Source organism: Hipposideros armiger, unplaced genomic scaffold (genome assembly GCF_001890085.2).
Source record: "Hipposideros armiger isolate ML-2016 unplaced genomic scaffold, ASM189008v1 scaffold_30, whole genome shotgun sequence".
Classification (NCBI taxonomy): domain Eukaryota; kingdom Metazoa; phylum Chordata; class Mammalia; order Chiroptera; family Hipposideridae; genus Hipposideros; species Hipposideros armiger.
The window spans coordinates 3,889,786-3,904,673 of NW_017731380.1; the positions used below are offsets into that span (position 1 = coordinate 3,889,786).

Consider the following 14,888-nt stretch of genomic DNA (forward strand, 5'->3'; position numbering starts at 1 on the left):
GGAACAACGAAGACTGGAGTGAGAGAGGGTTGTATATTCCAGTGAAGGGAGTAGTTTATCACTAACTTTGTGTAGACTTGCTGGTGCGTGATAATTTAAAAAAAGAGACAGGCATCTATTGTTGTTTTTAATTATCTATAGACAATGTGCCTCTTATTGTCTGTACCCCACTTTTGAAATACTATTGGAAAGAACTATTCTAGGAAAATTTTGAGACTATCTGAGGATGTATAAGGATTACTGAAAACTAGACGGAAAGAGTTAGGAATAGTTCTAAGAGAGGGTATGGAAATAGTGGCAGACATGTCTTTCTGCACTAATTTGGGGAAAGAGCTAATATGATATTTGCAATGTTCTTCCAGTAACCGTCTCTCACACCTTGTCCTGTGCTCAACTCTGAATTGCCAGGTTTAGGCCCTTGTTCCACAATTGTTTGTATCTCTGCATTTCCAACTCAAGCGACTCAGACAGCTAGGTTGAGACTGATGATAAAGAACAAGAAAATGTACTTCACTCTCATTTATGGTTTTTCACTTCCACCATGATAAAATATCCATCCCATTGGAGCTTCAAAGACTATTCCCAAAGAAAAGTGGCTCAGATCTCCTTTTTTTAAGGCTGAACTGCCCTCGAGTTATTTCTTCCTTCTTTGATTTTACTGAATAGACCTGATATTTTATTTAAATAGTGCCAGTAGCCTGAGGTTTACAGCTGTCATCAGGATACACCAGTGTTTTGTCCAGTGGAGGGAAAGAAGGCGGTCCAGTAACAGCCATTATTGTGATTAACCATCACTAACATTGACCCAAGCCTGAGCGGGCCACAGTCACTGAGGGAGCCTCTCATCCATGTATGTTGGGGCCTTGGAGGGTGGGGTAGGGTTGAAAAAATTCTGCTCTTGAATGTCAGTAGCACCGAAGCAGGAATTTCTAGTTTGGATCCATCCTGAGGCATATAATTGTGATGTATATGTCACGCCCAATCAGAAATAAGCTCCGTCTAGGTAGTAATTTGTTCCTGGCTTTGTCTTGGTCACAGCAGTTAGGTAGAGTCCCGCTAATCTAAATTATTTATCGATGCTGTAGTTCTCAAAGTGTGGTCCCTAGTCAGCAGGATCAGCATCACATGGCAACCTGTTAGAAATGCAAATTTTTGGACCTTGTTACTACTGAATCAGAAACTCTGGAGGCTGTGTAGCAATCTGCCCTTGAACAAGCCCTCCCGTGATTCTGAAGTTAGCTCAAGTGAGGGACCCACTGGGCCAGGTGCTCTGGGTTCTCAGCCCAGGGTACACATTAGAAGCACCTGAGAGAACTTTTAAAATACTCACCAGCAGATTCTGATCTAATTAGTTTGGCGCGGTGCCTTGGCAGCAGACTTTATAAGTTCCCACTATACTAGTGACCATCATCGTTGAGAACCATCGCTCTGTAGCCGTATAAGAAGGGACTCTAATTTAGGGCTTTTTGATAAATTTAAAAACAATTTATCGAGAACAATTTTATGCATTTTTCTAGAGTGCTAACTTAGGCATGCTTATACAGAAAAAAAACCCCACAAATAATATAAGACTGAAGAGGGTGAGGATCTTTTCTGTCTGGCTTTTATTTTTCACTATCGTATCCTAAGCACCTCGGGCAATGCTTGGCACATAGGAGGTGCTCAAGTAACTGTATGTTGACAGAATTCATGTATGAAAGAATGGAATTCCAATAGAAAATTGCTCTTTAAACTCACCAAGGAACTAGTGAGCGGTCTGAACTGGGCTGGCTTGTCTTCTCCCTTTCTCCACCTTTGGCAATGCTGCCACCTGGCCCAATCTTTTGACCTAACATTCTTCTCTGTTGAAGTACCCTATAGCTGGTGGAAGGATTCTCTCTGCTTGTTGAGAACAAACTTTCTGAGTGGGTTTAGAGCTAAAACTGGATTTCCTAGCAGGCTGAAACACCTCTGGCAGTAACACCATGGGCATGGGTCTGTTTAAAAGATTTCATGTTCAATATCACGTAAGCCACATGCCCTAAACATCAAGTAGCAAGTTTGTTTACAAAACTGCCTTGAATTCGGTAGGGTAAATTACTTCCCTGAAACACTTTGTGGGGAGTTTGATACTGGTTAGAGTACTCTAATTAAAATGCATCTTTGCACTGCTTTCCTTACTGCTTTAAATCTTTCTTTAAAAAATGGAGAACCTGGCACTATCAGCTATTCTTCAGAAGCCTTGTTCACCTCTTGGCTACTGTAGCTTCTTTTTAGACTGAAGTTACCTGTAACTTCAGACAAAGAGGCCAAGATTTAGTGCTTAATATTTTGCCAAGTTCTTCCTGAAGTTTCACTGAAGCAAAGGGAGACTGTCACTAAAATTCGAGGTGTTTCCAAACCATTGGCGTTTGTAAACTCCTCTCTTAGGGTGCAGTACACACATAAAAAGTCTTCTAAATGATATGTAAACTCTTCATTTCCACACGAAAGCTTCTTGCCCCTTCAACTACACTCAGGCCTGGAGGCTTAAAATCCTTTTCAGATTGTTGCTAATTCTGTGCCTGATCCTGCAGCAGCTGCTGCTTTTGAACAATATGATGTTTCTCCTCCCCCAGGAGAAGTTGAAAATGCCTCTTCTCCAGCACTTTCCATTTTTGTGGACTCAGGGAGCATGAAAACAGGCTGAGAGATGCACCTAGGATACCTGTTTGGGAATTCAGTGCGCAACGTAAAGACGATTGAGCTTAGCCACATTCTGACATTGACTTTCATAACAGTTTAATGTGGGGAAAATCTGCTACCTCAAAGGGCTATAGGTATTTATGTGGAAAATTTTCCAAATGATTGACTTTACTGAGTGCTCTTTTCCTTCCCCATGCATATGTGATTATTTGGCTTTCTTCCAGAAGTTTTTCTACATCCCTTCTCTTTAGGCCAAGAATTTTTTTCTACCCAGAGAGGGAGAAGAGGCACCAACTTTCTCGTTTAAAAATGAATTATTTGAATTTAAACCATAGAATCTATAAAAATGAACTTGTTTGTCTCCTGTTTCCTTAAATGTTCCTTTGGCAAATCTTCAAGGTAGAGTCATCTTGGTCACTTTGGAGCCAGTGCAACTATGATCGGATAGCTACACTTTCTCCAAGACCTGTTTCTCTCTACTTACATGTCTTACTGAAAGAGTTGTCTCCACTCGTCTCTTCCTTCCTCATCTCCCAATAATTCTTCAGCCACCTCTCTACTGACTGCCCTCACCAAGATCACCAATGGCTCCCTGTTAATCCAACAATTATCTTGGATTATAATTGTTCTATAGCATTTGGCATCGTTGATCCCCTTTCCCTTAGCTTCTTTGGCACCATTTCTCCTCATTCTCCTAGAGTTTCCTCTTCTTTTTCTTAAATGGTGTTCCCTTGGGAATCAATCCTAGGCCAACTCCTTTTCTTACTCTATGCAAGAATACCTTGGAGATATTGCGAGTTCGGTTCCAGACCACCACAATAAAGCAAGTATCACAATAAAGTAAATTGTAATCTTTTTTGTCTGTGGGGGTTTGACTTTAATTTGTAAAATATGCAACATATGCGTAGCACAATTAAACAGCGGTATGCCTCTTTTCCTGATTGATATCATCTGCCCCATGGCCTCAATTCCTTGCCACTGATAAGATGCCCCACCTATTTCTCCAGCCCAGCTCTTGTGAAGACAGTTTGATCTGGGGCCAAACTGAGCTTAATTTCTTCTCTTCCCAGTTTCTCTAAGTTCCCAATTTTAGTGAGGGACTCTGTCGTTCACTGTGCAAGATAGCACCTTAACTTCTTCCTCTATCTTTTCCCCTCTCCCATAAATTAAGTGAACAATTCCTACTTGTTCTATTTTCTACCTAAATTTTAAATTCATGTCTTCTCCCTACCTCCTAACAGTATCCCTCCCCTTAGTTCAGGAAACCATACACTTGCATCTGGATAACTCTGGTCTTACCTCCTTACAATCCATCCTCCATATCACTGGAGGGATTTTTCTGATCACATTTCCCTCATCAAAAGCCCTCAGGCTTGCAAAGTGCCCACAGCCTGGCCCACCTGCCTCCACCCTCAGTCCTTGGCATTGCCCACCTTGTATTGTTCATTTTGGATCTTGCTAAATTTTTTTTCAGTTCTTCAAACATACCATGTACTGTCTTTTCTGGGCCTTCATATGCTATTTTCTTTTTTTTTTTTTTCTTCCTGGAACATTTCCTATTCTCTCCCCCTCCCTCTGGTGAATTCCTGCTTTTTTGGCTCTAAAATTGAGAACACTTCCTTTTGGATGCTCCCCTGAATGATCCAAGCAAAGGTGCCTCTCTCGGGGCCTCTGCCTCACTGTCCCATCAGAGCAAGAGCCGTCCTGTATCATAATCACCTGAGTCTTTGTATCCCCATTAGGTTGTCACTTCTGTGAGGACAGGAGCATGTCTCCTGTGTTCAGATTTTATCTCCAGTGTCTTGCAGTGATTGATGTAGAGCAGGTGCTCAGTATATACTTGTTGAAGGAAGGAATGGGTCTCACCATAAACCATGAACCAGACTTTGACACAGGTTCAAATGCCTTACTTTCATTTGCAGTTTCTTCTTCCTCACTAGTTCAGTTCCCCTCACTGGAACAGCCATTCCTTTTCCACAAAGCAGACAGAACTTTATTGCTGACAAAGCAACCTACATATCCCAAAGGAAGAAAAACTTTCCAAAGGTTCTGAGAATTAGCATATGGTAATTGTCAAATCCCAGGGTATCTCTTAATTGAACCTTCACAGTGGTTCTCTTAGCTTGTACTCAGTGCTTAAATTGAGTAGAACCTCATTAGGGAGGTTGTGTCATGCCTTAGTGAAAAGGGAGAGAATAAGAAAGACAGCTTTCTATGACATAGAGGAATAGGAGGAAGGCAGCAATCTGATCCGTGGGTTCTCTAATCTGTGTGTCTGACGACTGACGCCTGATATGGAGATGACGGGGAGGATAGCCACCGCCATCAAAGGTTCTTAGGATTTTCCTTTTAAATACATCCCTTTCTGGGTTTTGTACTCTGCAGGGATGGACAACATGCTCCCCCGGTTTCCTCGCTCTGTGTTTCTTCTTGAGTACCAGCCTCAAGAGCACCCTGATTTTAAAGAACTTCCCTCCCCAGAAATAAATCTTCCTGAGGGAAAGAACTGGCTCAGCTTACCAGCACTCTCTCTCTCTCTCTCTCTCTCTCTCTCTCTGCTCATTCACTCACTCTGTTTTAACCATCTTGAACTCTTCTCAGAGCTGTGACTAGAGGAGGCAAGCCAGGTTTCCAGGGGCAAAATTTAAGAAGTTACCCGCTTTCACACGCCACCCCTGCACCTGCACACGCCTGAGTGTGAGTGCCTCCCGTGGCTCAGCCTCGCGCTGGCTTTCTCTGCTAGAAAGGCCGGCCTCCCCTCAGCTGTCATGCCGTCTTGTCTCTCCAGGTCCTGACTCTCGAAACCTAGCTCAGATGCTGCCCCTTCCATACAGCTCTCGCTAAATGCAGCAGTCTTTCCCACAACCCAGCAAGCAGTCATCTCATATTTCTCCAAATGCTCCATGGGCCTTGTTTATACCTCTTAGAAGGCACTGTATACCTTGTTTAGTTGTTAGGTTTGCCTTTTTGTCTCTGTTAACCTACAGACATCTTCAGGGCAGTCTTTCTCTCACTGTGCTCACACTAACACGGGGTTTGGCACACAGGCATTCATAATTCAGGTCAGGTGAACCATCAAGGGGAGAAGAGAGAAGAGCATTAGTGGTGAATTACATGGGGGTTGGAGGGTGAGAGCTGGGGCTGGTCTCTGGGGGCTGGTCTTCCTGAGTTTGATCTCTGGTGCTGCCACTTTCTAGTTGTGAATACTTGGATAAGTTGCATCACCTGTCTCTGCCTTTATTCCTTTATCTTTAAAATGGGATCAACAATGGTACCCCAACATAGGGCTGTAACATGTAAAGCACTTAGCACAAGACTTGATGCACAGTGAACTCCTCAGTGTTCAGGATCCAGAATAAACAGGGTCTAGTGAAGTAGATCCATGGAAAATGCAGGTGTGCACGCTAAGGGCAATGCACATTTGTAACTGATGTCACAAATAAAGTTAAATCTAAATCATTAATGATGGAAGAGGGGCAATGGCCTCATACTCCCTGGGGAACCCAGGTGACTACTTTTTTGAAAAGGCATCTCATATCTAATTCAGAAGAGTAGCTTGGGCAAGAAGGTGATAAAGGAGGCTGCCCAAAAAAGGCAGTAGAGGAGGGCCAAAGGAGCCTGGAGGTATTAAAACAGGTATTTAAAGGTGCCCTGTTTTAATATCTGCTGATTTTAAGGAAGATGGAAACATAGTGGTATGGGAAAGTCATGTTTTTGCTGCCATCTACAGTCAAAGTGCAATTTTTAGTTTCTTCACACACACACAAACACACACACGGCATTCTTTCAAAATGAGTGACAATATAGATTGGTTTAAGTTCTAGTCATTGAGATAATTTGGGGATTGTTGTTATAGTATTTTATTTACTATTCTTGCTTTTAAAAATATGTAGATTTAAGCAGTAACATAGCCTTTTTACCATCTCATTGTGTTAATACACATCAGAAGACAGCTATAATTCACTTAAGAGTTTCATCTGTCAGATCGAATTAGCTGCCAGTGTGGCAGGCGACAGAAATTTTGAGAGTGCGTAACGGTGAATTCAATGAAAAAAGGGATGGATTAGATTTTACCCCGGGTTTTCCTGCCCCATGACCTGCAGTTTCTCTGGTTGTTAGTAGAATTATTGTAAATGGCATTGTATTGTTTGAATTTGAGAAATCAACCAAAAGCAAGGAAAAACGATGACTGGGATGTCACCTCTGAGATTCCTTCTGCCGCTGTGCTTTTATCCATTTAATCTTCAAGATTATGATGTTTTCCCAACTTCCCTGTGCATTATTTCTAAAGGGTTAAATATAGACAAGAATTACTGGAAAAGCGTTTGATGGAGAAAAAAGAAGTGGCTCTTCAAGAAGCACATGAAGAGGAAGAAAGAGAGAGGCGGCTAGAAGCCCTTAAGAAACAGGTGTTTTTAATTTGAAAATTTTCATGGGTGGTTTAAAGAACGTTTCTAAGTGCTCTTAATAACATTATTACTAGGACTTAGTTCATGAGATCTGCTATATAAAATGTAACTTTTCCAAATTGGGACACTGATCTTAATTCCTGGGAGCAATCAGATTTGTGTTGAACCATTTCCAGGTTCTTAGTGTATTAAAAAGAACTTTATCAGCCCCTTTGTAAAAGTTCTCCCAAGGTTTAAATGCATCCACATTACCTCTAGTTTCATAGCTGAATATCCATATATATTTAGATGCTAGAAATGCTGCATCTAGCCCAAAGATTTTACTCTCCTCAAAAAACCTGGTAAAGCTTGAGCAACCTACTCCCTTTGTGGTAGGGAATATCCCATAGAAAACAAACATGTTAACAAAACACTTTTTAAAAATATTACTTTTTGTGGAAAAATGTCTCCCATTGCTTTGTCTGATAAAAGTAAGCAAAAGTTTAGAAAAAAGACAGTAGGTGGCAAGATTAGGTAAGAACTTGGGAAATGTGATAAAATAGTTTTACTTGGTAATTTTTCAGAGTTTTTAACCTGGAAGTGATTAGTTCAACTCAGAAGCCCTGATGTCTTCATTGACTACTTCCCAGCTGATAGGAAATGACTGTCTGGTTTTCCTTCGAAGCCAGTGGAGGCAACATATTGGGCTGTCGGAAAAGTCATGACGCATTTTTGCAACAAAAAACAGAAAAAAATATGTCATGATTTTTCTGACAACCCAGTAGAATCTCGGATAAGAACCTGGCCTCTCATGTTCTTCAAACCTGGAACAACCTGGTTCGCTACTCATCGGCAGGAGAAACTTAGATCTTTTACTAAAACCTCCCTAAGTTTCATTTCCCCCTCTGAAAAAATGAGAATAATATTAGTACCTGCCTGATAGGTTTGTAGTAATGTTCATTCACATTTTTGGAATATTTACTAAGTATAAAGTTCTCTTCTAAATGCTCTTAGGTTTTACCTCACTTAATCTTGACAAAAACCTTATGATGTAGGTATTATTTATAATCCTATTTAATAGAAGGGGAAACTGAAGAGGCACAGAGATCCTTCACAGTCACACAGCTAACAAATGTCAGACCCGTCTGACATTTATTACCTAGTCCTAGACTGAGAAAGCCTAGGTAAATGAGATAATATAGAGGAAATGTAAATGCACTCCACTGTTATATCATCTTCTTGGATAAAATAGATTAGAGAAATTCAAAGCATAGGGATGTTAAGTCCTGGTCATCCTAGATTTAACAAAATTTAAATTATTCCATCATCTGCAAATAATTATATATTGTGGTCTTCTAGGAACAAAACAATGTCACTATTACTAAAAGCATTCTTGTTCAAAATATAACTGATAAGTACAGTGTCCATATGATTAGAATTCTTTCCATTTGTGAACCCTTTGAAAGAGGAAATATCCGTGCCGGTTAAGTTTTTGGCTAGTAAACCTATAATAATTAAAGTGTCTTCAACTCCCCAGTATGTTCAACCCCCAGTTAGGTCATTACAGTTTCTAAATGGCATGAAAAATGTCATTTTCTTAATGCTAATTCTTGACTGCAGGAATTAACAGGCAGGTGTTACTAATAGTGCATGTAATTTATAAAATTAGAGGCTTCTTTTCATTAAGACACAGATTTGAATGATTTCAATTATCATAAAGAACAAGGGCATCTGGGTTAAAGTGACTCTGCAGTTGTTCAGTAAAAGGGAGAACAATGGTTTATAACAGTCCTAGAAATCTAGTTGCCTGGTACAATGGAAATTCACCCATCTTGCCCTATAATGCCAACAAACTCTACTTTACCCATGAATAATATGCTCTAGATTCAGCTTAATCAGATTAAACTTTTTGAAAAGTTTCATGAGGTTGTCAAGATGGCCGTAGATTGCTAGTGGTTAAATAGTTTTTTTTACTTTTAGTTACTTTCAAGCTATGTGAATATGCAGGTTTTCTATATTAGAAAGACAAATTTTGTATCAGAAAGACAAATTTTTTTCTAAACTTAATCATAACTACCTATTCAATCAGCAGCAACAATTACATATCACAACCTTTTAATATTATATTTTGTTTTTAAACTATTAACTCCTTTGTGGATCTCTAGGACTGGCCTGGTTTAATATTCTTTCTACCCTTCCCTCATAGGTTTTATCTATAATAAAACTTGTTAATTTCAATGGACATTAAACAATAATAATATTGCCCAGAAGTATGTAGTCTGGATCTTGTTCCAAGTAGTCATGCTTTCTCTTTTTAGGTTGCTATCGTTGCTCAATTTGACCCTGTTAGAGTGATGTCAGGTACAATGGCATCGAAAGCAAGGATGGGTATTGGAATTGAAGAAGAATTTGTTCTTCAAAAGCCACTCTTCACATTGAATACATACAATGAACAGCAGGTAATTATGGGAATTAGCATGATTGATGCAAAAGCCATGATGATGATAAAAATTGTAGAAGTGTATGTTTTGGGTTACAAATCATTTTCAATATTTACATTTGAATAACACACATATCAGCATAATTTTTTATTTCTAAGTGTTAGCACATAATTACTGCACAATTCTTTATAAAATAGATGATAGGTAACCATAGAAAAAGTTTATCTGAAAATGTTATGACTTGATCATTGAAAATTTTTTTTTTAATTTAAAAATAACCTTACAAAATTTTACTTTAAAATTGTGTTCATATTATATATTGTTGGTGAATATTTCTCTGTCATATTCAGAATTTGTTTAAATTCATAACATAAATCCTTTTAAAGAAACAAATGATGGTGCAGAGGGAAGCTTTCAGAAATTAAAATGAACAGAAGATAATACATCAGAGTTAATGATGAAATAAAACGTTCTGTGGGAAAAGTATTAAAGGGTTATTTAACCATTTCTAGAAAATTTGGTTCATTTTAGTCTTGCTGTAACTGAGAATGGATTTTAAAAAGGTTTTTTAGTTGGATGGATGGAATGGAGGAAGGACAGATGAATGAATGTGTACCCCTGAACTTAAGGGAGAAAGTAGTTATTAATTTTGCCAATTTGAGGAGAGCTGATATTTATTTAATTATTTAAAAATCAGTAAACTTCATTTATCCACTGACAAGTAAATCTAGTGTGCCTCGATTATGTCCTGCATACTTTGCTAGGGAATACAAAGATGAACAATTCATTTATTAATTGGACACATATTGAGAGAGCATATGTTATAATACTATATCTGGGCACTGTGTGAGCTGCCATCCTGAACAAGGTAGACGTGTCCTGTGTGGAGGAAGAGAGCAGGGTAGCTGGGTTGGGAGGATGGGCAACAAATATGAGGATAATGCCTGTAGGTTGAGATCATCTCCATAATGTAGGTAAGGGCTGCAGCGACCAGGGGTTAGCCCTGACTGGGGGAGTCAGAGAAAGGGTCAGAGGAAACTTAAGTTACATCTTAGTCGAGGATTTTTGGCAGCAGAAACAACATTCATTCCAGATGATTTAAGCTAAAAACCAAAAAAAATAGGTTGGGGAAGGAGTGGGAGATGGGAGGGAGATAAATTATAAGGGTGCTTCCGGAATCCAAAGCCAGAGGGTAGCTGGGCTTGCGAAGAATTGAAGTCAGAAGCTAGAAAGGTCTCGGGCACCTGGGTCGAGGAGTAAGGGTTTCACCAGGCAGAAGTGGGTGGAAAGAGGTCCTTACTGGTGTGTCTGCAGTGTAAGCTACAGGGCAAGGGTGGGTGCTGGGAGGTGAGACCGGAAACACAGGTTAGGGTCAGACTGTGAAGAAGATAGGTCTTGCTAGCAAAGACATTTGACCTTTATCTTGAGGAGAAAGGTGAAACTTGGAAGCAGGTGAATTGTATAATCGGATGTGTTTTTAGCAATATGCCCTGAGTGGAAAATTGGTGGGCTGGGACATGGGATCATAACCTTTTAAGATGGTAGAACCCTCACAGTAGTGGGGGAGGGGCAAGAGTGGCTCTAGCTGAGGAAAGGGGGTGGTAATGAAAGTGAGGATCATTCTCAACTAGGCAGTTTGTTCCACTATTTACTGGCTGTGTGAACTTGTGTAAGGTATTTTCCATCTTTCTGTCTTGTTTTTTTCATCTGTAAAATAATAATTTGCAAGATCCTGTGAGGAATAAGAAAATGTCAATTTCCTAGAATATTGCCTGGCACCTAGTAGTGATTCAGTAAATTATAATGATTAGGTGTTGCTGCCATTACCATAAAAGCATAGATAAGGAAAACCAAAATTGGGGAGAGAGAATTTTTGTTCATGTCATGTTTAGGGTGAAAATGTCCAGTGCACATTTACAAGAAACTGATTGGCTGCCTCTGGGGAGGAATTGGGAAGATGGAGGTCAGCATGCAAGGGAGATTCCCATTTCACTTTGTTTATTCAAAAAATGGAGTATCAGAAACATTTAAACACCCCAGAGCTGAGAAGAGAGGTGAATCCTGGAGGTAATGAGGGAGTCAGCCAGCACACAGGTGGAGCTTGAGTCCCTGGAAGTGGATGAGAGTGACCAGGGAGACTATGACGGAGCAGAAGACAAGAAACCTAGGCCTAAGGCTCAAATATGTTGGTTGTCAGACACAATCTCTGTATTATTCTTGACTTAATGCATCATTGCCCCTAGTCTCTGTATCTGATCAGTTGCCAAGATTTAGTCTTTCCTTCAGTGTTTCTGACAGTTCTCTCTTCCTTGCTACCAGCCAAGTTGAGGCATTTATTACTATTGGATTGTCGGAAAAGTCAGGGCATATCTTTTCTATGTTTTTCGTTGCAAAAATGCTTCATGACTTTTCCAACAACCCAATACATGTCTGGACAATTGTAGTAGACCCCTAACCACTCTCCCTGTCTCCATCCTTTCTTTCCCTGCCACCTTAATTTATCCTGATCTTACAATCAGATCCATCTTTTATATGCAATGACAATGATTATATTACTTCCATGCTTAAAACAGAAATAAACACACTTCAGTAGCTCCCCAGACTCAGTGGCATAAACTTCAAGCCTTTAAAATTCAAATCCCAGTCTTAAAAGTGTCCTTCTACAGTGTTCCCCAGTGGTACTTTACCCAGACTACCCTGATCCCAAATTGACCTACTTCACCTCTAAGTTTGCATGTGCCTTCCTTTCTTGCTCAATCTCTCTTCCTCTCCCCTTTGCTTTATAAAGAAATAAGTTGGACTTGACAGTTAGCTTGAGTGCTCCCCTTTACCTGAGACCATCCTATCTCCCCAGCACCAGTAGATGTACCGACCCTTGGGATTTCTGTCATATGTTACCAAAAAAACCCAGTATCTGTGTATAATCTTGTTACTCCTCTCAAAAAGCTCCTTGAAGGAGGGGCTGCTTTCAATCTTCTAAGGGAACTTCAAGTCCATGTAAAATGCTTCATTAGCTGAAATCCATATGGCTACCTTCTTATCATTGCAAACAGCACTGTTGACATTTAATATTCATAGAAGAAGGAATAAGGTCCAATCAGCTATAAATGAAAACAGAAATTGAACTACTCATATGTCTAGTCCCACTTAGAATCAGATTGATGGAAGCATTTTCTAGTTCTGCTTGAAATAGAAATCCGGTCTTGGAAGAAAAGTCCTATTGATTTTGTTTTTCAAGTAGTGGCCATGTGTTCAAACTTAATTTACATATTGCCAAGTGATGGAGAAATTAAAATGTTTATTTAAAGACATGCACAAGGTTGCAATTTAGATTTATATTTTAATCAATGATTGTCTATATTTTCTAATTCCAGCTATCAGTAAATAATTAATGATAGTAATGAAACTAAGCTTCTTTCATCTCATCTTTCAGTCATTTTAATGTGTTTTATTTTGACTAGTACACAGTATTCTATACATTTATGTTGGAAACCACTGATACACTAGTAAGTGATAATGTCAAAAAGGTTTGGACATTTTCAGTAAAAATAACCAGAATATAGTCACTCTGTATTCAAAATTTATTGTCATCTAGTCATCTATCCAGAAAAAAAACAATTATGCAGCTTGGGGAAATATGGAACTAAATGATAAAATTTACTTTAGTTCAATGAATTTTTATTTATTTAAATTGTATTTTATTTCTACAGATAATTTCTGACCCTAGGCTTCGTTTTGAGTTGGCACTTCGAGAAGCTGGACTTCATAAAGCCTTTTATGCCAAAGAGATATTGCCAAAAATCAGTCCTCAAAAACCTCCAAGAAAGGACATGGAGTCTACTGTATTTAAAATCTAGAGTTCATCCTCAAATCCTATTAGACATAAATAAGATTTTTCTCTGAATACATTTATATGTATATCAATAATTTTTACTTTTTAAATTTTTTTAAAACATCAGACATAGAAATCATGGCACCTATTAAAACAACTTTGCCTTTCTTTTATGATTCTTAGAATTTTATGTATTATTTCCAGTATCTTTGTTATATTTAATAGTACAAAATTCTCCAAGACTATGGAAATTAATTATGACACATGTGGTACATATATTATTTAGTAAATTGTGTTTTAGAAGTTACATTACCCCATGAAAAGAGCTCAAAACAACCATTTGTGAGAATTATAATTTATGTTGCTGTCACCTGCTAACGTTCATTTCTGCCTGTTATTTCAGAATTTGACTTTTTAATTATGAAAGCTTCATTATCATTAATACTTCTATTATTTCTTAATTATTATAAGAGGAGACTCAACCTTTCTCTAAATTTAGAAACCAATTTGGTATACCATGTTTACTGCAAACCAATCATCCGAACAATTTTGTTTTGCAAATTAGCCCATAAGAATAAATTAGAAATTAGAAACAGCATTTTAAGCACGAGAACATGTTTTGGCTTGGAAAAAAATGTGTGTTTAGAAATATTTTAAAATTTATAATATTTAGAATGCCATCAAAATGTCTACATTACCTATCAAATACCTAGATTTTATGGAAAGGGGGTGTTTCAAATAAAACTCAAGCATAATTTTTTTATGCTTTCTGAAGAACCACACAAATACTCATAGCTGCTGATGCATAGCAGGAAGTCGTGATACCATTTTGAGAACCAGAGAGAGTTGTACTTGTGATTCTGGTGAAAACATTAGGTGGGATTGGGCAGCATTGTAGTTGATTTTGTCCAGACTCAGGCCTTATTGTCTTTCTTTTTAAAAATAGTATTAATAATAGATTCCGTTCATTGAACAACTGTGTAGTCAGCACCATGTATATGTACTTTACATATACGGTCTTATTTGACCATCATAACGACCTTATGAGATTATTTTCACTTCACATAATAGGAACTAGGTTGAAAAAGGTAATATAATATGGCCTAGATCAGTTCTTCAAACTGTGAGTCATTAAATCAATCTAGTGAGTCCTAATCAGCATTTTTTAATGAAACAAACTAAAATAAATCTGAAATACAAATGACTGATAAACATATGAAAAGATGGAAATACCAATTAAAATTCCCCATGAAATGATCCAAAGAAATTGGACACCAATACCCTTAATCCCATGGGTAATAAATGGTATAGACTGATTCAAGTCCACATCCTTGAGGATGATGGTCTTTGATTACATCCTTTCCATTCAGTTTCAATCTACTTGGTAGGAAGTCCCTGAGGTTCCCACCTCCAAATCTGCAAATACACCTAAGTCTGCATTTTCCTTTTGCTTTGTCGAGCAGTGGGAGCAACTCTCTATCGAACACCAGACTTTTCATGTGTGTTTTGGGTTTCATCCCCTTGGACTCCATCAGAATTTCTCTTTTTCAGTTGTGCTCTTTC

General features: G+C 38.5%; 1 protein-coding gene across 2 annotated transcripts in view; it reads left to right on the plus strand.

Moving 5' to 3' along the window:
• Positions 1–13,923, plus strand: part of CCDC148 (coiled-coil domain containing 148) — a 217,780-nt gene extending 203,857 nt beyond the window's left edge. Inside the window, exons 13-15 of one of the 2 annotated variants that reach the window (XM_019636887.1) lie at positions 6,956–7,073; positions 9,371–9,511; positions 13,204–13,923. In XM_019636887.1, coding sequence (XP_019492432.1) covers positions 6,956–7,073; positions 9,371–9,511; positions 13,204–13,350 — 406 coding nt within the window. In that variant the 3' untranslated portion in view covers positions 13,351–13,923. Of the gene's footprint in view, positions 1–6,955; positions 7,074–9,370; positions 9,512–13,203 lie in introns of those variants that run through there. The other variant, XM_019636885.1, reaches the window with a different exon arrangement.
• Positions 13,924–14,888: the final 965 nt, after the last annotated feature.